The following is a 22,888-nucleotide window of genomic DNA, read 5'->3' on the forward strand; positions in this document are numbered from 1 at the left end:
TTTTCAGAAATGCCAATGTCAATTTCTTTTCTGTGCCTCTTTGAATGCCCCTTAAACCTTTTCCATCACGCTCTGTTAGAACAGCAGTTGGACTTAATTTTCCTGAGTGGCCACCAGTGGTCAGCTACCTGGGACTAGAGCGAAGTCAAGGGCAAAGTAAAACCTCACTGTGACAAGAGAATAGGGGCCAATAATTAATTTGCTTATTGGCTCTTAGAGCAATATCTATTTCCCATCCATCGTGTATTTATAGATTTTTTTTTTGAAAAAAACACTGTGCTGAGACATTCCCACACAAAATACACACCTAAAATTAGGAGGGAATCCATTGTCCTACTGACGAGGGGGGCTGTTGCTAGGCAACCTCTATTTCTAAGGTGAGCAAGACTGTACAGACAGAGAGAGAGAGAGAGAGAGAGAGACAGAGAGAGACAGAGAGAGAGAGAGAGAGAGAGAGAGAGAGAGTGTTGGATGCCGGGGGTCTGACCACAGGAAACTCTCATTTAATCATTCAAACCACATGCAAATGAAGTCACGCACACGCACGCGCACACACAAAGCATTTTTTTTTCTCTCCTCTGCACTCATCCTCTCATGCGCATGTGTATGATGACAATATTAAGGCTACAAAACAAGGGTTATTTGTGTGGACAGCTGCATAGAATGAATATCTGTATGTTAATATGTGCTTAAGAGCTGCCTGGGTTATGTATTAGAATGTTTTTCATTAAGCTACGGGAGGATTTTGCAGCTGAGAGCATTTCTCAGAGTGTCTCTTTGTGTGTGTGTGTGTGTGTGTGTGTGTGTGTGTGTGTGTGTGTGTGTGTGTGTGTGTGTGTGTGATGGGAGCTTAAGCTGAGCAGCAGCATCAAATACAATGGAAATCAGACTGTCTCTCACATTGTTGCGCAGCAGGCACCACTTGGTTTCTACTGAGACACCCCTAAAAAGTACTGCTTAGTAACACGAGGACGCTGACGCAGCTTTCATCTGGGAGAAGTATTTGGGTTTTTCTAGTCCTTGCAAAATCTGCAGGACTGGATAAAAGTGGTTGTCTACGGATGAAAATTATTTTAATGCTCAGGAAGCACTTGGGCTGCGGTGAACTGAGAGCACTGACTGAGTGAAAAAGCACAGCTTTCGCACTCATTTGAATTTAAACAGACAATGAGACACAAATAAAATTTTAATCGAAAAATGACTATAAGCCGCAGGTGTCCACGTTGTAATAGGGCAGGAATTTCCACTGCGGGAATACGGGGATTGCTCATATTTTCATCAATTCCCGCAAATATGTCTTTCATAGTGCTGGAAGTTCCTGCACACAGCCCTGCGTGTGTGTGTGTGTGTGTGTGTGTGTGTGTGTGTGTGTGTGTGTGTGTGTGTGTGTGTGTGTGTGTGTGTGTGTGTGTGTGTGTGTGTGTGTGTGTGTGTGTGTGTGTGTGTGCGTGTGTGTGTGTGTGTGTGTTGTCAGCCTGCTGTGGAGGAGCCCTCAGAGAGAGAGAGAGAGAGATACACAATGACAGGGTTTTATCTCTTTTGATAAAGTATTTCATCAGTTATTTATTGTCGGCTGCTGGAGTTCAGGACCACGAAAAGCATCACAAGACAAGGTCACAAAGAGCAGAAATATGGCTTTGAGGGCAAGTTTTGGAAAAGCAGAAGCTCAACACACCATGTATCTACATGCAGAAGTAGAATCTGGCAGCTTTTAACCCGTAAAAATCCATAAATTAGCTGCATTATTTTAAAGGCACTTGACATTTCTAGTGCAATATGAAAATGTACCTCATTGTTGATGTAACAAGAGAAAATAGCTACAGCCAATTACTACATTGAATTCCTGTCTGTGCATGCCCAACTGTTCTTCAATCATTTAGAATGATTGGATGTCCACGGTCATATTAGGCGAGTGCTTTAAACAACAAACATCCACCAATGCTGCAGCCTTGAGGCAATTGAAGGCTTAATTTGAATTTTTCCCCCCACAGCCACAGAAAGTTCCACAGAAAAATTAACAATGCCAAATATGTCCTTTCCCCCCTCAAGCCTGATTACTGTATCTGCTTTTGTGAATTAAAATGTGCTTCGTCATACCATCCACAAATGCCCCGCAGAAACTTTTCATCTTCACTACCATTAGGTATTCTAATATTTCATAAGTAGAGCTTAGTAATGTTTGGAAAGACTTGTTTTTTCCTTTTTCTTTTGTAAGATGGAAGGAATCTTGGAGAAATGTTGGGGGGAAATACAAGTAAACCATGTACTTGCCATTGCTGCATTCATGTGCTTTTCTCACTGCAAGTCTTATCTTTTCAGATTTAATTATAATTAGATGCTTTCATATCAGAAGTAAAAACAAAAAAAGTCTATCAAAAAAACAAACCCATTAAGGATGTATTGTCAAAGCATACAAACCACTCGCACTCACATGAGGCACTTAAATATGTGACACTGAGATTTTAAACAACTTGGAAGTCAAAACTTCAAAACCAGAATCCTCCGAGGTTCTTACAACTATGGGTCGTTGTCCTACCACAGAATACCCAGAATGCCATGTGGAAAGGTAACTCCCTTCTCGAAATGAAACTCTCAGGAAGTACCTGCATAAGTTAGACCCCACTTACATGACAAATCAAGTAACAACACATACATTTTGTATTTTTGTTTCAGAAAAGCTTTGCATTCACACAACATTTTTAGAAACAATGGCCATTTACATGGAAACGGCAGAAACGCTGAAGATATTGTGGTTAGCAGGCCAGGCCATGGGTTGGTTGTCTTTGTAATGAAACCACACTGCTCAGAGAGAAAAATACACTATGAAATTAGCAATGGCAAGGATATGAAGATTCATATGGACAGACCACGAAGTTCGATTGCCATTACTGGTGACTCTCACCTGTAAAACTAGCAAGTCCCAGGAAAACACAGACTGGCAGTCATGCCACGCTGGAGGCCGCCGTTGTTGCTAGTGTCCATTTAATTGTGCGTGTGCAGAAGAACTATTACTACGACTGTTGTATGCGTGCGCAGTAGCAGTGTTTCACAAAAGTTGTGAATACCCCTGTTTGCACAGACACAGAGTCGGAGCGTTTTGTAAAAGTAGCTTTTTCTCAAAATGATCCCCAGGGATAAATAAAAGTATTTCTGATTCTGTTTTCAGAAACTCTGAGCACCGCCGTCATCTAAACGGACACCCAAAAATGCAGTCTCATTTATTGATATTTCATTTTAAACTTCATCATAAAAAAAAAATATATATAAAAGTTACTTCTGCATGTTATATTAACAAGAATATCTTTCAGAAAAGCACAACCTCTTCATTCATTCATCCATCTCATAATGCGTATTCACTTCAGAGATGTCTCAGACACTTGTATTTGTAGTTTCAGTCGAATAGGAACGCATAAACACTTGACCAGGTCCATGTGCAGCCTTCACAGCGACCTTTACACCAACTCCTACAAAACATGTTTGTGAACTCTTCCTTCTGCCCTTGCAGATAAATTGCATGTGTATTCTGTATTACCCAACACAATAAGACCTCCTGAGATTAAGCCCCCACCAATTAGAGGTCTACTGAGACTATTGGAAAGAAATGTGGGGCTGTTTGTTCAGTTGAACTGCTCGTGGCAAGACTCACAAACAGCGAATACTAAAAATGGCTACATAATCTGTTGAGCAGATACAGGGGTTTATTTACATGCCAGAATCCTTCCAAGAGGCAAGGAGAAAATACTCAAAGGGGAAGAGAGAAGAAAGCCACACTGAAACATCTGTGGATCCCTCTGGACGAATAGGGAAATGAAACCAAATGTGGCCTGCAGCACACGTGTGAGTTTCTATTCATCTGAAGAATGAATCAAAGATGAATCAGAAGGCTTCATTTCAGAAAGTGCTTGACCTCAAGTGGCAAGTAATTTACTATCCACTTCCTTATATCACTTCCCTATATATTAGTGTACGTTTCTCAAGATGGAGACCCTTGTGAGAGTGCGACATGGTGTGTGTCCGACAATGTTGGACTTCACTGTAATGATGAAATAAGAGATGACAATGAGGGTCCACAGTCTTTAGGCTGCAGGTTTAAGGTGATCTCTTGCTTCTGATATCCATTTTCACAAGTTGAAGATAAGCTACAGACAGTAGCATGCTATCAATACACATTGATAATGTGGTTTTATTTCAATATAGACTATTATCGCTGGTGTTTATCTTTAAAAAATCACAAAAATCACATTAGTTCTTAATGGTTGTCAACGTATCTGATAAGCTGCTCTGCTGAGGATAAAATTAAAATAAATAACAATTATACTCCTTTCAGGAGCTTTCAGTGGAGCAATGTACTCATTGCAGTTTAAACATGGGCGAACAGTAAAATGAATACACACCTCTAAGTGAATATATGATTAAACCGTTGACTTTTTGATTTACGGTTGAGAAATCAGGCTCGTTTATCTTGTAGCATAAATCTGTTCATGATATCTCCCCAACGTGCTTCCTCAAATGATAGTGAAGGAATACCAAGAGTATACCAAAACAACAACATCCACCAAGGTTCTTGAGCTCTGGTGCAAACATGTTTAATCTTAAAATGGTCTGGTTAACAAAAATATACAATGACAAATAGAAAGCTTTTAAGTATTGGATGACAGAGGTCAGTTCTACTGCTCTCAGTGTGTCGCAGTCCTGCACGGTTTCAATTTGTCCCTGCTTGAACACTTCTGATATGATCATTGGCTCATAACGTCTCTTTCTCGTTGCCCTGGACACTGGAAACCCAAGCTTCTGGTGTTGTAGAGTGGAAGAGATCAAAGATCCAACCGTTTCATGTTAGGGTTAGGTTCAAGAGTTTAGGTTTTAAGATAAAAGGGTGCTGTATTGAAATAGCATTTCAATGTTTTTAAAAGCGTGTAATGTCATAATATCTTGGCTCAAACATACATGCTTGGAAACATCCACAACCGTGACACGACGAGACAATTAGTACCAATTTACATTGATGTATTCAGCCCAAAAGGCACTGCTGGGATTTGAACCCAGGATCTCCTGTTTACTAGACAGGCGCTTTAACCAACTAAGCCACAGCGCCACATAGCACGTGCAAGGATACATTTCGTATGTGTCCAATAAATAACACCCCACTTACAGTTACTCAATAGAGGATGTGAATTACAATTTTCACAACTCACAAACCTCCTCCAGGAGGGAACAGCACGTCACATCTATCAACCCATACTCATTACCAACAAGACTGAGGTAAACCAGAAAGCTGTGGTTAATATGTAACAGTGGCGTTAAGAGATATGAAAGCGTGAACTCTGTGTGCTGTAAACACGGAAACAAGCTGAACCCCAGCCATCCTTACCTGTGCATAGTCCCGCTCCAGCTGACCCTTCTTCAGACTGTAGCTCCTGCAGAGAACAAGATAAGAGTTGTTGAAGTGGCTTCAAGCGTGAGCATCATTTACCGACGTTTCAGACAAATTAGGGCGCGTGTGCAATTTGTTTTTAATAACATGCGCATCTTGTGAATGAATGTTAATATTTGCATTGTTTTGTAGGATAATAACGAAAAGGCACAAATGCAGCAATTACGCTCCGTCTCTTCCGACATCCCAAGAGAGAACTCAGGGAACCACAAAATTATGCAAGTGAGGAATTATGGCTCCGTCTTCATTGCTCAACAGTTCTTTCTAAAAAAAATATTAGCTCTATTTCAGATCAGGACCAAAACCCCACAAACCCCCTACAAACGTTCCCCCTCGCCCGCTCCACCTCACAGAACATCCTGGCAGCAGAGACAGCGGGAGCTCTTATCGCAGTCCAGGAATGTGCAGAATGAAAAACACAACATTGAGTGTGTGATTACACAGACAGATAGATCTGCTGGCCATGCAGCTGAATGAACAAAGAGAACACAGCCACCAGGTGAATGAAGATACTCCCTGGAAAGGTTCTAATCGATCGGGAACTTCACAGATAAATATTCTACTCCACTGCCATAAAACATCTGATTAGATTTCATATCACATAGCGAGGTTCCAACTTTAGAAAATTCATTCAAATGTTTAGCTAAACAGAACCTAAAGCATGACTGCAATATTGTGGTGTGCCGACACAGGTGAACCAAACAATCAAAATCTGCACATTTGGTTGTTGTGGGGACTCGGTGTGAAACGGAGGCCTTCAAGAAAACAAAGATCCGTGTGTGTGGGAGTTGTTTTGACATGTAAATGTAGGGTTGAGAAGGCTTCAGAAACAGCGATAGCATTAGCATTCTCTTAGGCCCTGTTTACGAGACGTTTCACGTGACGACACCTAATCCGTTAAAAAAAAAAAAAAGGGAGCGTGTTTACACTGCAGCAGCGGACACCGAGACAACGATGGAGTTAGTATGGCGGGCCACGCGAGGGCGTCTGTTGCTTAATTTTGAAGTGAAACCACACAGACGTGTGCGGGGAAGAATACGCTATAAACATGAAGAAAATGGAGCGCGACGGACATCCGCATGGACTGATGACGCATCGGATGCTGTCAGGGGTGAGTCTCAACTATTAAACTACTGCTATGGATGAGGAAACTAGAATACTGACCGTAACTAACACCACTGTGGGCCGCCATGTTTGTTTACAAGGGATGGAAGGGGAATTTCAATATCTGGTGATAGCAACTTCACGGGACTAAAAACTGACACCACCTCGAAATGCTGAATGATAAATGTGAACGAGAAGCAACGTTTTTTTGAAATGTATAATCTAATATCATATTCAGGATTGAGTGTAAATCCTATTTCAGATGTTGAACTAGACACTTATCACTTCATGAAAAACAGTTAACCTGGAAGTCGATCGCAACAAAACATTCCAAAAAAAAAAAGTCTGACACAAGTTGAAATGATAAGTAATCTGAGTCACAGACAGCTGGAGGAATACTTAAAAAATATTGTTATTAGTATTATTATTATTATTATTATAGAGGCAGTTGGTAACTGAAATATTGGTCAACATTTCATGAAATCGATCATCATCGTAAAAATAGCTGCAAATTTGAAGACACCATCATCGACAGCTATAATAATAAACGATTCAGTGAATTTGAGCAAGAACGTCTGGAGATTGAACTGGCCTGACAGCCAAGACATGGGAAATAAAAACTGTCAACAGCTTCTAAAGGTCAGGCCTCACATCTCAGTAATGTACAAATGGGTGATACGAGAAGAGGGTTCTTCAATGTTCAACATTTTCAGAACAGGGTTTATATTCAGCTACGTTTTAGACTGAATGAGGAAATGCGAACGTTCTTCAGTCAGTATATCAGTTGTGTTTTCAGTAAAAATCTCTGGAACAAAGCGAGAACTGCTGCAATCAAGCAAAGAAACCCGGGCCGGGAAGCAGTTGAGGAAGAAGCAGAAAGGAAGACGACGCTTACTGTAAGTGTAGACAGCATAATTACTACCACTTCTCTCGATGCTAATTACAGCCCAAACAAACAGGGCAGCGCCTCTTGTCAAACCTTTCCCGAGGCATCGTTCAGTGTTTAAAGCTGCTCTGTTCAGTCTGCTTTCCAAACAGACACTGGTTTAGATGTCTGATTTATTTCTGGAAAGAGGAGTTGAGAATTTCATAATAGCTCCACAAGTCAGACAAGAGACGACGGCAAAACATCAGCCGGGCCAGTGCCACCTTCTAATGATGGACTGCAGGAGGGTGGATCGTGTGTTTGGTGTTCAACCCTATATCATGCTTTGCAGTTGAAATATGACACACACCCCGTCTTGGCCACAGACGTCCCCAACCCCCTCCCATGGAGTCGAGTGCATTCCCTGACATGTCTATAGGCCGGGCTGCTGCAATAGGCAGCGTGTCAGACTTGTAATCTGAAGGTCGTCAGTTCAAACCAGCAGGAACCTGATGAATGTATTTCTATGAAATAGCGAACCCTCTTTGTGCTACATTAGACAAGATATCGTAGAGTCATTAGTAAAGTGTTTGATGATTCAGTAAACTAAACACAAAATAGAATCCTATTCCTGGTTCAGCCTTGTGCATGTTTGTTTTTTTAATTATCACACTGTTTACTTGACACCTTTTATGTCATTTCAACAAAACTGTACCGATGCCATTCCTAACTTTGCATTGCTATCAGCCTTTTTTAACCACAGCAATAGATTAATCATTGATTAGCTTCGTTATTGAAGGAAAGCGTAAATAAACAACATAATTAAACAAACATATGGACGGTTTGGTATTCTATCTGAAGGTGCATTTATTGATTAAATCCTGACACATTTAATCAATAAATACAAATATCCATTCCAAGCAAATCCATAAGAGGCTGGGCAAACGAAAAGGCACTGCTGGGATTTGAACCCAGGATCTCCTGTTTACTAGACAGGCGCTTTAACCAACTAAGCCACAGCGCCCATACAAAGTCTTCCAAAGTGATAAAAAGTGGACCACCCCAATCCCCCACTTTCACAAATTGAAAATGTTGATTTATGGTACTACTTCTTTCTTGGATGTTGACATGATCACGTCTCAGCCTTGACATCAGCTGATTGGATACGATGATATTTTGCTCGGGGACACACAAAAAAAAAACTGTTCCAGTTCAGCGTACTCTGCTCAAACTTCTACAATCAACTACACCTTTCCCAACATCTGAAGGACAAAGAGTATCACTGTATCTGCAATGCTCCCCAACAGGTGTGGACACAGACTACATTCAATAATTAAATTCCAATTTGGTATCAAATTAAAATGAGGAAATTTGAGTAATATTAGCTTCCATTATTTCTAGATTTTGGCTGTCTTCATGTCAGAGAAACCTTTTTCTATCATGAGTATTTTGTTTTATTTTTCTGTGGTTGATTGTAGATTGCAAGAAGATATTCTAAAAAAAGACACACCTGAAATGATACAATTTATTGCGATGAAACTCTGTTTCTAAATCAGATATGTATGCATATGGCTGGTAAAATGTAGTCACAGCTGTTTAAAACCAGCATCTCCGATTTATTCTAACCTAAATCTAAATGCAGCTCATTTTCCCACTGGCAACACCTTTATGACTCTTTTTTTTTTTAATGACACAGTCACGATGGATCGCATGAGACGCTGCAGTTTAGAAAACAAAACAAAATATATGACTATCTTTCCAGTCTCGAGATATATTCAAAACATTTAACAGTACCCAACATGCAAATACAGAAATCTTTGTTTAAGCTATTTCCGTAGGATCATAAAGTGCTCTCCTGCGTGATAAAGTGCCCCGGGAACATGCAAGTATACAGCAGTACTCAGACAGACTCCCAACAAACACGCTCGCTGGGATCTTTGGACATGTCGAGGCTTTTCATGCTACCATGGTTACACTGCGACTGAGGCTGCATATGTAAACAGGGACCTGCAATTATCAGCTGGCGATATCTCACAACCATTTTGCATGTTCGCATGATGTGTGGCTTCAGGCGAAATGGAAATTGAATGAGGGCGAACATGAAATGCTCACGAGCTGTAGGTTCTTACATCATCAGCAGGTTTTACTCTCATCAGACGTTTATACAGCACTCCACCGACGACTTGCACCAAAGGGAGTCTTTACATTTGTTGTCTTAGCAAACGACATTTGTTCAACCAACAGGCTATTTATATTCCTCAAAACCTTCTCAAACTCCTCTGTCTTCTACCGCTCTCTCTCCCGGCCTCTCGCTCAAGCTTTTGTTCACCTGCTCACTTTGTGCTCTGCCACCCTGTCTGATCATGATGGGTGTGTGTGTGTGTGTGTGTGTGTGTGTGTGTGTGTGTGTGTGTGTGTGTGTGTGTGTGTGTGTGTGTGTGTGTGTGTGTGTGTGTGTGTGTGACTGTGTGAGTCAAAAACCTGTGTCAGCATCAGCTGTGCATGAAGAAAATGGGCTGACTTGAAGATGAGTGTGTGTCTGACGGGAAATGCCTAAGTGCTTGAGAGTGGACATTAAGTGAAAGTACTATATGTGTTTGTTTGTGCGTGTGTGTGTGTGTGTGTGTGTGTGTGTGTGTGTGTGTGTGTGTGTGTGTGTGTGTGTGTGTGTGTGTGTGTGTGTGTGTGTGTGTGTGGTGAGCGCAAGGGCAGCCAATAGGTTGACAGGCAAAGAGGGGGGGGAAAAAATGATCAAACATGGGAAAACAGCTGAGATCAATGGTTAACAGGACACAGACTGAGATCAGTGACAAGAGGAGAAGCAACATGAGTCACAGCCTGAGACCGAGGCAGAGGAGGGTGGTCGTGTTTTCACACTGCATGATCAACACAAGGCACAATAGCACCGATTCTCTGCAGTTCCTCCACCACAAGTTGAAGGACGCATTTGCAGAACAACAGCGTGATTTAAAAATTTTTTTTTAAATTTATTTATACGATTCCTGTTTTATATTCATCTTTAATGAAAAACAATGCCTGCACTGTTGTGATATTTACGGGCTACATGCTAAGACTTGCAGAAGAAAAATCCCTCTTTTCTTAGAATTTCAAAAACATCAGGAAATCCAAAACCAACAAACTGTGAAGCTCTTCTCAGTTGTTTGTCCGGTCATGTGACTCATTAAAAAGAGACTTGTACATCAAAATATACTGGCACGTACCATCTGGGACATCGAGGTGGCGCTGTGTGACAACAGAATAATTCTATTTTTCCAATGAAAAATCTTCAGTGAAAGTTGAGGGAGTGCACGGAAAAGAATAAATAACTTACATTATTTCCGTTTTATTTATTATCCGACTCTGAACAAGCTATTATTTTGAAAAATGACCGAATTCTCTCGTTACGTCTGTCTATGACTCACGCTTGTGTCGGTAACGTGACACATTAGCGCTGATATTAAACCCACAAGCAGCAAAATGAGTAAAAAAAAAAAAAAAACAGTTGTCTTTGGAAAGTTTCTTTGCAAAGGGGAAAAGGCCCAGTGAGGAGACAGAAGAATAACATACAAGTAAGTAGAAAGAAAGACATACAAGTGCACAGTGATTCACGTTTATTATTATATTTACAAAATACCACAGTTTTTGTTTTGGTTGTATCATTATATTTTGTTGTATTTATCTGCCACACCTTGTGGCTGGTCCGTGACAATATTGCCTGACATTAAACCTGTCTGTGGCTCCAAAAAGGTTGTGGACCGCTGCCTTAGAGAACACTTCAAAGCCAATTGTAAACTTCTGATTGCATAGAGGAGAACAAAGTTAAGGCAACACTGTTGTTCCTCTTTTCTCTACGAGAAGCCAAAAATTGTCTCAAAAGGTCCAAGTCCCAGCAACCTCATGTAGAGTTCATTTTTGAAATCTCAATTCCTGCAAAGTAAAGTACATTGAGGATTGATTTGCACAAGTCATCACGTACTTCTCGAGGTTGTCCACGGCACTAAGCTTTGATTTTTACACGTTAACAGTTCAAGGGATAAAGAAACTGTTCGTCTGATCACTGTAATCGGAGAATGAGGAACATTAAGAATTGACTAAGACGTGTCAGAAATGGTTACATCCAAGTCTTCTGCAAGGTTATGACTGCACTGTTATCATGCGCCACTTCTCTGAACAGTCTAAGCTGCGGAAACAAAATATGTCAAAGACGTCTTTGAGGAGACATGAAGAGCTTCCTCAAACAAAAAAAACAAAAAAATGGGTGAACGTTAGTAGATCTCATCTTGTCACAGTTTGGGATTATTTCAAGTACAACACTCGAATGTGTCAGAAGAAAAAAAAAAAAGCTGGTGTACTGTGTGACGACTAAGCATGCTGCCATAGCTAATTAATGACTGGGATGTCAACTGGCTTTTTTTTTGTTTTTTGGTTGTGACAGAGACTAAAGTGTCTTCTCTGACACAAATCCCCAAAATGCTGCTGCTTCACATCCAAGTGAAAAACAGAAAACAAAACAAAAATGGCTGCATACAATACATCAAACAATGTCCATTTACACAGCAATGGCAGAAACACTGAAAGTTGAGTTACCATGCCAGGACAGGAGCTTGCACTTCCGTTTGAATGAATTCACACACACACGTGCATGTAGAGAACACGCCAACATGTTAACAATCAAGAGTATCCAACATTCGTATGGACAGATGGCACATTGGATGGCGTTAGGGGTGAATTTCACCAATAAAACTACCAATGTAACCTATAAAATTAGAATATGAAATGGAAGTCATGCCACTTCAGAGACTCCCATGTTCCACCTTGGAAGGGTCAAAATTAGGTCAAACTATCCTAAAACATACAATTATTAAGAACAAGTCTGATGGTGTAAGTTTGATATGGTATGGTACATTGCGTTTCCCAAATGGTCTGGTTATTCTCCCACTCACAATACAAAAGCTCTTTCCCATTTTATTGCACCTTGTTTATAATCCACATCATAAAAGCAGCATAAGCGATGGGACCTGAGCAACGTGCTGAACACATGTACAGTATTTCTTTTTTTAAATGGAAAGGGAGAAAAATACATGAATTGTTCGATGGCGTTCTTAAAGAAAACTGTAATAGCCATGTCACCTTTTAACCCATTGTATAGAAGGTGGATCCTCTTATGTGAACTTTTCAGATGCAATATGGAGAGCAAAGAAGCCCAAACACCCCAGCACACATTCTGGGCATTAAACCTAGTTGTTTCTCCAACAAGTCTTTGATTTTCAATTTTGGTGGCTGCTGAGAGACGCATTAATGAGAACTCCAAATCTATTCTGGCTTTCAAATTGGGGACTTTCATCTTGCTACTCAGCATGGAGAGCCATTACGTTTTAATGACATTTGCACATAATTCCCAGGATCTGGCCAATAAATTTGTGGATAACACAAAACTCATTTGTCCTGTGTGCAAATGAGGAACTCAAAAGACAAACATACGGGGTAAATCACAATCCAGTCCAGACAAATGCTACGGGACCAGTGGTTTTCAAAAGATGGGGTGGGGTCACCTTTAGGGGAACACCGGGAAGCTTTGGTGGGAGAATCTGGGAATATCTGGGGATAAATTGGAGGCACTTTTCCTGCAGGATCTTCCCCTTTTTTAATTTACAAAGAAATCATTGTTAAAAACATAAAGTGGAGAGTCTTAGCTTTTTATTAATACACATTTTAGAAATGACTTTACTTCAAGTGTAATTAAGACAAACTGATATACAAGTTAAGCTTTAGTGCAACCCCCCCCCCCCCCCCCCCCCCCCACACACACACACACAAATGTAACAGATACGACAGTTGCAAACTACTTAAAGGCGAGTTCAAGTTCTGTGAGTGAAACTATTCGTTTTGGACACTAAACCTCCTCAAGACCAAGCATAAGTGAGCCAACTGCTCTTAAAGTATTTTGTCAATCAACATTATGTTAAATCATGTAGTGAATAATGTAAATAGTGTAGATTTGGTTGGTTCCAATAACTACTCGAAATATAAAGTTAAAATCAACATTGAATCGCTGCAATATGAAGAACAAGGTAATTTTTCAGTTAAGAAGTGAGGCACGGCAATATGTTATTATTAGAAGAAAGTGAGATAAGTAGGTATGTTAAAGCTAGATCAAATGCTAAATGCGCACGAGGTGAATTCAAGTATTTATGTGACTATTTTTATGCTTAGGCACAAGGTTGTGTGTGTGTGTGTGTGTGTGTGTGTGTGTGTGTGTGTGTGTGTGTGTGTGTGTGTGTGTGTGTGTGTGTGTGTGTGTGTGTGTGTGTGTGTGTGTGTGTGTGTGGTGTGTGTGCAGACATAAGGGTATGGGGGATTTAGCTGGATTGAGGGCACCAAGTTGACTCCCTGAGTCCCCCCTCCCTTATCCTTCCTCCAAAGACTAGTCCGGCTAAAATGCACTCTCAGGGGATTAAATCTACTGCCCTCTCCCTTTCTTCTTTCACTGCCTTTTCTTCCAATCCTTCCCCTCTACCTCTCACAAAAAGCATGCACATAAGGGAGATATAATGTAACATGTGGACACGTGACCTATGTATAGGCATTTCTGTGAAAGAGTGTTTTGATTATTCCGATTCAGATTCAGATTCAGAAAACTTTATTGGTCCCAAAGGGCAATTCATTTGTAGCCAATCATAAATCAGAACATTGCACAAACACATCACAAACACTCACTGTGTGTCACTTCCAACAGAACGGACAATAATTGAGTTTAAGAGGACCCGTTACAATACGGTCTATGTTAATTACACACACTCCCTTCAGAATTTAACAGTGCAGTGACAGAGGGGACAAAAGAGTACATAAAAACGGCGTCCAGAAGGCATGAGTGAAAACTCTGAGGACAGAGGATGGAGGGGCTGACCCAAGATACATTTAGCCTTCTTTAGAGCCCTCTCCTTCCATAGGGACTCTAGGTCTTTTTGTTTAACGCCAATGATCTTAGAGCAGATTTTGACGATGTTTTGCAGTCTATTTTTATCTTTCATAGACAAACACTTGAACCAGCAAACAAGTGAAAAAGTTAAGAGACTCTCTATGAAACAGCAGTAAAAGTTGCAGAGAATGCTTTCATTTACATTAAAAGAGTTCAGTTTCCTTAAAAGATAGATTCTCTGCTGACCACGTTTAAAAATAGAGTCTGTGTTTGCTTCGAACCGCAACTTGTTGTCAATCCAATAACCAAGGTATTTGTACTTTTCCAACACTTCAACCACTTCCCCGTGAATGTCACTGCTACCACAAGGGGGCGCTGTGGTGCGTCTAAAGTCAATGACCATGTCCTTGGTTTTGGAGACGTTTAGATCCAAGTAGTTGCTGTCACACCATTGGACAAACTCGGTCAACGCAGGACCGTGGTTCTTTTCGGACCCCGAAAGTAAGGACACCAAGACTGTATCGTCTGAAAACTTGACCAGGAACCGGTTTTTCTGAGTGACCCGACAACTGTCCGTATACAGTATGAACAAGAGGGGGGACAGGACACACCCCTGAGGAGATCCGGTGTTTGAGCTTGACGCTGGGGACATCTGACCATTCACGAGCACTCGCTGGGTTCTGTCCGTGAGGAAATTTAAAATCAATAAAAGAAGCTGGTCAGGCAAATTAAAAACAGTGGCCAGTCTTTCAATCAGGATGTGGGGCTGCATCTTATTGAAAGCAGAAGAAAAATCAGCAAATAAAAGTCTTACATGAGCCCCGGTTTTGTCCAGGTGCTTATACACAGTGTTCAATATGAAAAGTGTTGCGTCCTCCACCCCTTTGTTTTGCTGGTAGGCAAATTGAAGTGGGTCAAGTTTCCCCTCAGTTAAAAATAGAATCTCAGACTTTAAAATTTTCTCAAAAGTTTTCATCACAAGCGATGTGAGTGCGACCGTTCTAAAATCACACAATTCCTTTGAGCTACTTGTTTTTGGAATCGGGATTAAAGTTGATGTTTTCCACAATGCTGGAATCTGACCCTGGTCTACACAACTTTGGAACAATCTGCTCAAAAAACGAATTAAAAACACTTGGAAGCTCAGAGTCTGGCACTCCTTCCACACAAATGGATTTATTGGCCTCTTTTTGCTGATTAATTGAAGCCATGCATTTGATGCCTTGCCAGGCTGCTCTAAGGTGCTATTATAAATTATATAAACTGCTATATTTTTCTTCAATTTTATTCTTGTATTTTAGTTTGGCCTTCCTGATCCCATCTCGCACTTCCCTAGAGACCGCTTTCTTCTCCAGGGAGTTACTACCAGAAGAGTAGACCACTTTCTTTTTGTTAATAATTGATTTAAGCTCTTTGTTTACCCATGGTCTGTTGTTTGGATAAACAATTATAGTCTTTGATGGGACAACAGAGTCAACACAGAAAGTGATGTATGAAGAAACAGTCTCACATAATTCATTAATGTCCTCACATGGGTTAAAAAAGCAATTCCAGTCCGTACACTCAAAACAAGCTTGAAGTGCTGAGATGCTGTCCTCTGACCAGCACTTCACGGATTTCTCTAATCGGGGTAGTCTCTTAAAAGCAGGAGTGTAGCGGGGGCATGAGGCACACACAGTTGTGATAAGAAGATCCCAGAGGAGGAAGTGGCAGTGATCTATATGCACCACTCACTGAGCCAAAGCACAAATCCAGAGTAGTATTCCGCTGTGTTGTAGCACAGGTTACATACTGTTCATAAGTTTTAAAAGTCTTATCCAGACGGCAATGATTAAAATCACCCAGGATGAATTTTGGTGTGTCTGGGCAAATAGCGTCAAGCCGGTGCGTGACGTCATTGATCAGCTGTACAGGGGCAACAGCGTCAGCGCGTGGATGAATGTAAACAAGTGTAAAGAACAGCTGTTGGAACTCGCGCGGCAAATAAAAAGGACGAAGAGATATAGACAGAAGTTCAATGTCTTGAGTACATATCCTATCTCGTACAACGACAGTTTTACAGCACCGCTCGTTGACATAGCAGCAGACACCACCGCCACGCTGCTTGTTGGTGACTTCCTTGTCTCGGTCCAGCCTCAGCGGGGCCCCGAACCCCGTGAGCGTCAAGTCCTCATCCCGGTCTGATTCACTGAGCCAGGATTCCGTGAAGACAAGAAGGCAGGCGTTTTTAATCTCCTGCCTGGTGGTGGTCCAGGCCTCCAGCTCGTCCAACTTGTTGCGGATCGACTGGGCATTTCCAAGCAGGACCGTGGGAAGAGCCGGCAACTTGCGGCGGTCTTGTAGACTCATGCGTTTTAGTCTCCGGTGTATTCCACCTCTCCTGCCTCGTTTGCGGCGCCTCGGATTTGTCACCAGGACGCGGATTTCCCGAGGGATATTCGGCGGCAGGACAGCACTTCCCCTGGATGGTCGAAGTCTCATGAGCGCCTCCCGGCTAAAGGTAATCCTTGGGAGGGCATCTTGCCAATGCGAGCTTGCTTCACTTCCAAACTCGTGGCAAACACTGATTACAAAATACATGTCAACACAGCAGCAAAAAATAGTCCAGTTTAAACATCCACATTGTCGTAGAGTTGGATGACACACCAATCATATCAGATTAAAGCCAGCCTGTGGATTAATTAGGGTAAATAACCTCGGAGCAGCTTTTAGGATTTAAGAGTTAAAATCTACTGTGTGCTTTACGCAGGAGAGTGTGCGCTTGTTCACTGTGAATGTGGTTTATAATGCAGCAACACTTTGCTCGTCCTTTAAGGTCCAGCTATTTTGAACATGGTATTTGGAGGATATGACTTTCATACTTTAGCAAAGGTCTTGGTGAAGTGTAATCTACATTTTCTGCTTGCATCCAACAATAATAGTGCGTTTTCACAAGGACGACGCTCCATTAACGGACCGTTTTCTGTGAAGGTCCCACTGTAAGTGAACAGACTTGCTTTTTGCTGAAATCCATTTGCAGTCAAGATGGAGACAAGTCAATAATTGCTTCCTCCTGTGGAAATCATTACTGCATTATTAACATATCGGGCTGTTGGTGATGCACAACAGCTAAAAACCTTCAATGTCCAAAAGCGTCATGTTGTTTGGTGAAGAATAATGGTGCTGATGAATGTTTTTTCAATTTATAAGATGGTTAAAAAAAAAAAAAAGTTACTGCTATTTCTATACTTGTATCAGATCAGTGTTTAAAGATTCAAACCATCCATCCATTTGTGTTCTGTTCTTGCTTACCTGAGATTATGTTCACTAATGGTTAATGACCATCCAGGATAAGTGCAGCCTGGAATAGGTCGTGAATGGTGGATGGCTTTCAGTTAAAAAAAAATTATTATTTACTTAACTTTGAACAAGCTTCTTTTTCAAAGAGGCAATATCAAACATTGAGTAATTTAATAGCGTGTCATTACTCCACTGTCTACTGTTTGATCTGGTGCACATGATCAGACATGTTGACATGATGTACGATCCTTGACCTTCATGGGTCGTAACTACTTTTTGTCAAACGGCATTCTTCAAACATGTGATTAAACTCATTGACATTTGGGAAGAAAAGAAAATGCAGACGTTGGCAATAAAGCAACCAAAATAATTCTCATTCATACATTCTCGCTTCTTTCCCACTGATTCTCAATGGGTGCCACAGTGGCGAGATGGAGGCAGATACCCAGACTTCTCTGTTCTGGACAACTTCCTAAAACACATGTGGAAGGACACCTTTACGGATGATGGTGTCCTGATGTTGTCCCCTCACCATGAGATGGAGATCAGCACCTCCAAGTCTGAATCTATGGTTGTCCAATGGAAAAAGACGGCCTGCCATTTTCAAATAGATACAAGAACCTACCCTATGAGGCTGAGTCTCATTCACCAGTAATGAGATGAAGGGTTGTTACATCAGCTGTAGGTTCAGACAGTCACTGGACTATTGTGGAGCAGCAAATCCCTGCTTGGCAATCAACCACACTATATAATATATCTCTGCTTTTTTCAAGCAATATTGTGTCCTGCTCTGAGCATGAGCACTACCGTCACAAGAAGGCAGACAGTCGTCATTGCGGGACATTTCACAGTGGGTACAGCATTTCACACAGGCCACTTATAAATGGGACCTTTAACCAACCAGTTACATGCTGGGATACAATGATGACTGGCTCCACCCGCTTACTGCCCCCCCCCCCCACCCCCCCCAAAACAAACCCTAATAGTACTCACGAGCAGGTGAAAGTTTTACAAACAGAGAGCCGTGTCAGCAGTTGTGTGCTCTTTCAGACTCAGCTCATGCGCGAGGGAAGAGTTTTACTTACAAGACACAGTATTGCTCGCGAAACTGTGAAAAAAACGTAGTAAAAATAAGCAGAAATGTGCAGCTGATTTGAGTTGTGTGTGCGGCTCCTTCACACCCATATCGGCGTGAATCGACTTGAAGCCCACAAAGTCCTGGCAGGGATTTAACATTTCATGCTTTTGCGGTAAAGAGGGAGGCGAGCGGTAAAGCAGAGCTCTCGGTTTACGTTCGCTTCCTCACCTACGGTCATAAACTTTGGGCCATGACCAAAAGAAAGAGACTGTGGATGTGAGCAGCTGAAATAATAAAATTCTCTTATTCAAAATAGGACACCTCTTGTGCAACTTATGAATACCAACCAGTTTTATAGCGTAAACTAAGAATCCAATGGACAATACGGTCAAATACTTTTTCAACAGTGAAAAGATGGCTGATTCTGACATGAGTTAAAGTTAGTGTTGGTTGACCAGATGGATATTATTCTCATCCCTCACAGTTGGTATGAGTTTCAGATATCTCTGAGCCTTCAAACCTTTTATGATCCCTTTATTTTTTTTTTACTTCCAAAGCCAAAACCAGCGTCATATCAGAAAGTCTCGGTGTCTTGCTCAAGGACACAAGGAGTAAGCAGATGCATGTGGCTGTGGGGACTTTGCGATGAGACGTCCCAGCTGAAAGGCGATCTCCCTAATCACTTGCAACACCCTGCTGCTCCCGATTTTACCACCAGGAGAATGTGTCATCAGAAATAATTAGAAAACATTAAAAGCTAAAGTAACATGCTGAGAAAGCCCTGCAGGCAGCATCTTTCTGCAAAGCTAACAAAGCCAATTCAGACACCTTTACCCAGTGGCATGATGCTTGCTCCCTCACTGACGGAAAGAGCTTAACGCGTCGTGGTTGCATATGCTTAACGGGGCTCTCCCTTTCTCCCACAAGTGAGACCGGAGCTGTGCCGTGTTCACCCTGCAAGCCCCAGCAGCAGCAGACGGGTCTGTTCTCAAACAGCTGGAGCTGCACCCAAAGAATGAAGCGGGGGGTGTGAGTGAGGAAAAAACAGAAGTCTCAGACAGAGAACACATGAAACCGCGCAAAAGACAAGGCCAGAAGAAGGGAGACAGCGTTAGAGAGTATCCTGTCATAAATAATCAATACTTGGTCGACAAAAGAAAATGAGAGCGTGTGAAGGAACCGGGGCTTCCTCCCATTGCCAAATCCAAGAGGGAACAGTGGCAGCACACGTACGTCACGAGTAAACACTACTGAGCCAAATTGAAAATGAGATATGGGGACAGACGAAACGATAGTCAGAATAAATGAGAGAGACAAACAACACGGAGCGAGGGGCAAAATGAGATTTCGTCGAGACAGACCTACAGTGAGAAAGAAGCAGTCGCCAAACAGGCAGCAGAAAATTCCATCATCGTGTTCATGACCTTATGTGTTGTTTCTTCTTCGAAAAAAAAAAAAATCCTTCTCAAACTCCTCCTCCTCCTCTGCTCCTTACATGTTTGTGTTTTTGGTACACGTCCATGTGTACGCGATGTGCACATCGCAGCCTCCAACAACGAGTACATTTGAGCGCATCTGGCAGCTGGTGAGCGCATTCCGCCAGATGTGGGAGGGAGTACGCTACAGTCGCCCATATGACACAGTTCTTACCTCATGTCTTCCAGCAGGTCACATTCAGTCTGGTGCTTAAAGTGCAGTCTTGTCATCTGCTCTGTGTGAGTGTTTTTCAGCTCCTGTGTCACTTTGACCTGGAGGAAACAATGAAGGCAGATTCATTAAAAGATCCGTCACTTGCGGCCGTTCCCCTGCTGTGTGGTCGTGGCATTTATCTTCTGTGGAACATTTGCCTGCAGAGAACTCACTCTTAACTCATCGGCTGTGCTTTAAAACGTGAAGAATCGCAGTTCCAGTGCGAGCATGCGAGGGTGTTGAGCCTCTGCAGCCAGAGGTGGCTGCTCAGGCCTGCCCGGCTCAGAGTTGGTTGATCGGCCTTGGTGACAGTTTCCCAATGCATAGAGCTAATGAATTCTCTCATGCATGCTTCACCTGACTCCCGTCTGGACACACAGGAACCAACGGAGCATCAGAGACGAGACTGTGTCACGTGTCTAAAGGCGACACACTGCCGATGCCCACGGTGTGAACAAGCGGCTGTCTTTGTTTTCTACTTGACCTTTGTCTTCCAACAGGAGCCCTACATTTCTGTCAGATTACAGTAAAGGGGGAGTTATGATCAGGACAGCCACTTCCACTCCCTCCACTACACAGCCTCTTTGTCCCTCTTCTTTAAGTCTGTACCCAGACTGGTGTAGTGTTTTGATTTAACCTGTCTCGTATATGTAGGGACTATTCATACTCTTTACTGTGTTCCCCTCTTTTATTTCCACATATTTATCACTTTTGCATTACAGAAAAAAAACTATACATATTGTGATCACTTCATGAGAAACTCAAAATATGCACTTTTTAGTTAATTAGTATCCAACCGCAGCCCATAAACTTGCTATATTAGCCATCCCTGGTTCAAATAAATGTTGCATGAAATGAACTGAAAACTGCAATGTAATCATTTTCCCACCACCGATAATCTGGCGATTGACTTGACCTTGGATTCACAACTGCTGGGTAGCCCGAGGTAGCAGCGTAGGTTCCCTAGATTTCATTCAATAACCAGACGGAAACAGTTCCGTATGATCAACTTAAAATGATCATTCTCTCGTGTCAGAAACCACAAACGTGCAAGCAAGCGTGCACACGCAAAATAATTGAATCCGCAACAAATTATCTCGCCATTCAGGCGTCGGCCACGAGGTCGCCTGCAAAGCAGCACACGCATATAGTCCACACACTCTCCCACCGGTCATCCATCAAGCCACCAAATCAGCGTCAGGGTTCTGTCAGACTTCTGGAGAGGCTGGCCGAGCTTTTCTGACTGCATTAAGGAACAGACTCCCTGAGCGTCACCTCGTTTCAGGTTTCTGATCAGAGCACGGTTACTTTACAGCATCTTGTGTGAAGGCAGAACAGACCCTTAAATATGCATATGCACACACACACACACACACACACACACACACACACACACACACACACACACACACACACACACACACACACACACACACACACACACACACACACACACACACACACAAGCATGCCTCCTGCCAACACACACAGAGTCACAGTGAAGGTCATTGTGCATTGTCGAGTGGATTCTATCGTCTATTCACCGGCGTAACAGTGGGCAAATTCATGACTCTTCTAGACAAAACAATCAACGACATGATACGCTCCACACTGACACGAACAACAATAACAATAACAACAACAAACACACTGCAGAGATGCCTTCTTTCATGTGCTGTGTCTTTGAAGATAAGGAGAGAGTGGTTCATTACCGTATCAGGGCAAAAAGCCTTCACTTGATTTCACCTTTTAGCACTCATTGGCAACCAGAGCGAGAGAGAGAGAGAGAGAGAGAGAGAGAGGGAGAGAGGAAGGGCAGGCAAAGGATGATAGAGGAATGGATAGACAGTGAGGAGGCGACGAGGACATGAAAAGTGAGAAAAGAGACGAGAGAGAAGTGAGACGATCAGTGACTTATGGCATCAATGGAAAAACAGAAATATTGATTGAAGTGAAAGAAAAGGCAAATGTGAGGCAGCTGCCGAAGGTCATGTTACGGGGAAGAAGAAAAAAAAACAACAACCGTGAGAGAGTTGTACTGAGCTGATGCAGCAGATTGGGTTGTAACTTGAATATTTATACCCATATTTTACAATACACAACCGACACTTGTAAACAAGTGTATAGAAGGGACAAAGAATTTCACCTCAAGTTTACTCCAACTCAAAAATTGGTTTTATAGAGATAATAAGAAAATGACACAAGTGTCAATCATTCCTGTGCTTCATTCCAGTTTGATATGTATCATGTTTAATTACAGTGTGAAGAGATGAAAATACAAGCCTACTGGCTGATTGCCTGCTCCGATCACTGCAGTTAATGTCAATTTTGGACAAACAGTAAGTTTGTCTATAAATTAAAGGTGTTGATGTGGGTCATTAGTGGAATGGCAAGCTTGCCTCTCTGCTCTGACGCAGCTACAGAAAATAGACCACAGCTTCTGTATTAAGAGTCCTTACAACACAGGGATGGGCTACTTGATCACCATGATGGTAACTGAACTGGCACGCACTTGAAGGG

At 42.1% G+C, this 22,888-nt stretch overlaps 1 protein-coding gene across 1 annotated transcript in view; it reads right to left on the bottom strand.

Moving 5' to 3' along the window:
* The window catches only part of fchsd2 (FCH and double SH3 domains 2), a 68,148-nt gene that overhangs the window by 43,386 nt on the left and 1,874 nt on the right, over positions 1-22,888 (bottom strand). Inside the window, exons 2-3 of the mRNA XM_080510072.1 lie at positions 20,330-20,427; positions 5,372-5,417 (exon numbers count right to left, since the gene is read on the bottom strand). Coding sequence (XP_080366198.1) covers positions 5,372-5,417; positions 20,330-20,427 — 144 coding nt within the window. The remainder of the gene's footprint in view (positions 1-5,371; positions 5,418-20,329; positions 20,428-22,888) is intronic.

This window comes from Blennius ocellaris (genome assembly GCF_963422515.1).
Source record: "Blennius ocellaris genome assembly, chromosome: 2".
Lineage (NCBI taxonomy): Eukaryota > Metazoa > Chordata > Actinopteri > Blenniiformes > Blenniidae > Blennius > Blennius ocellaris.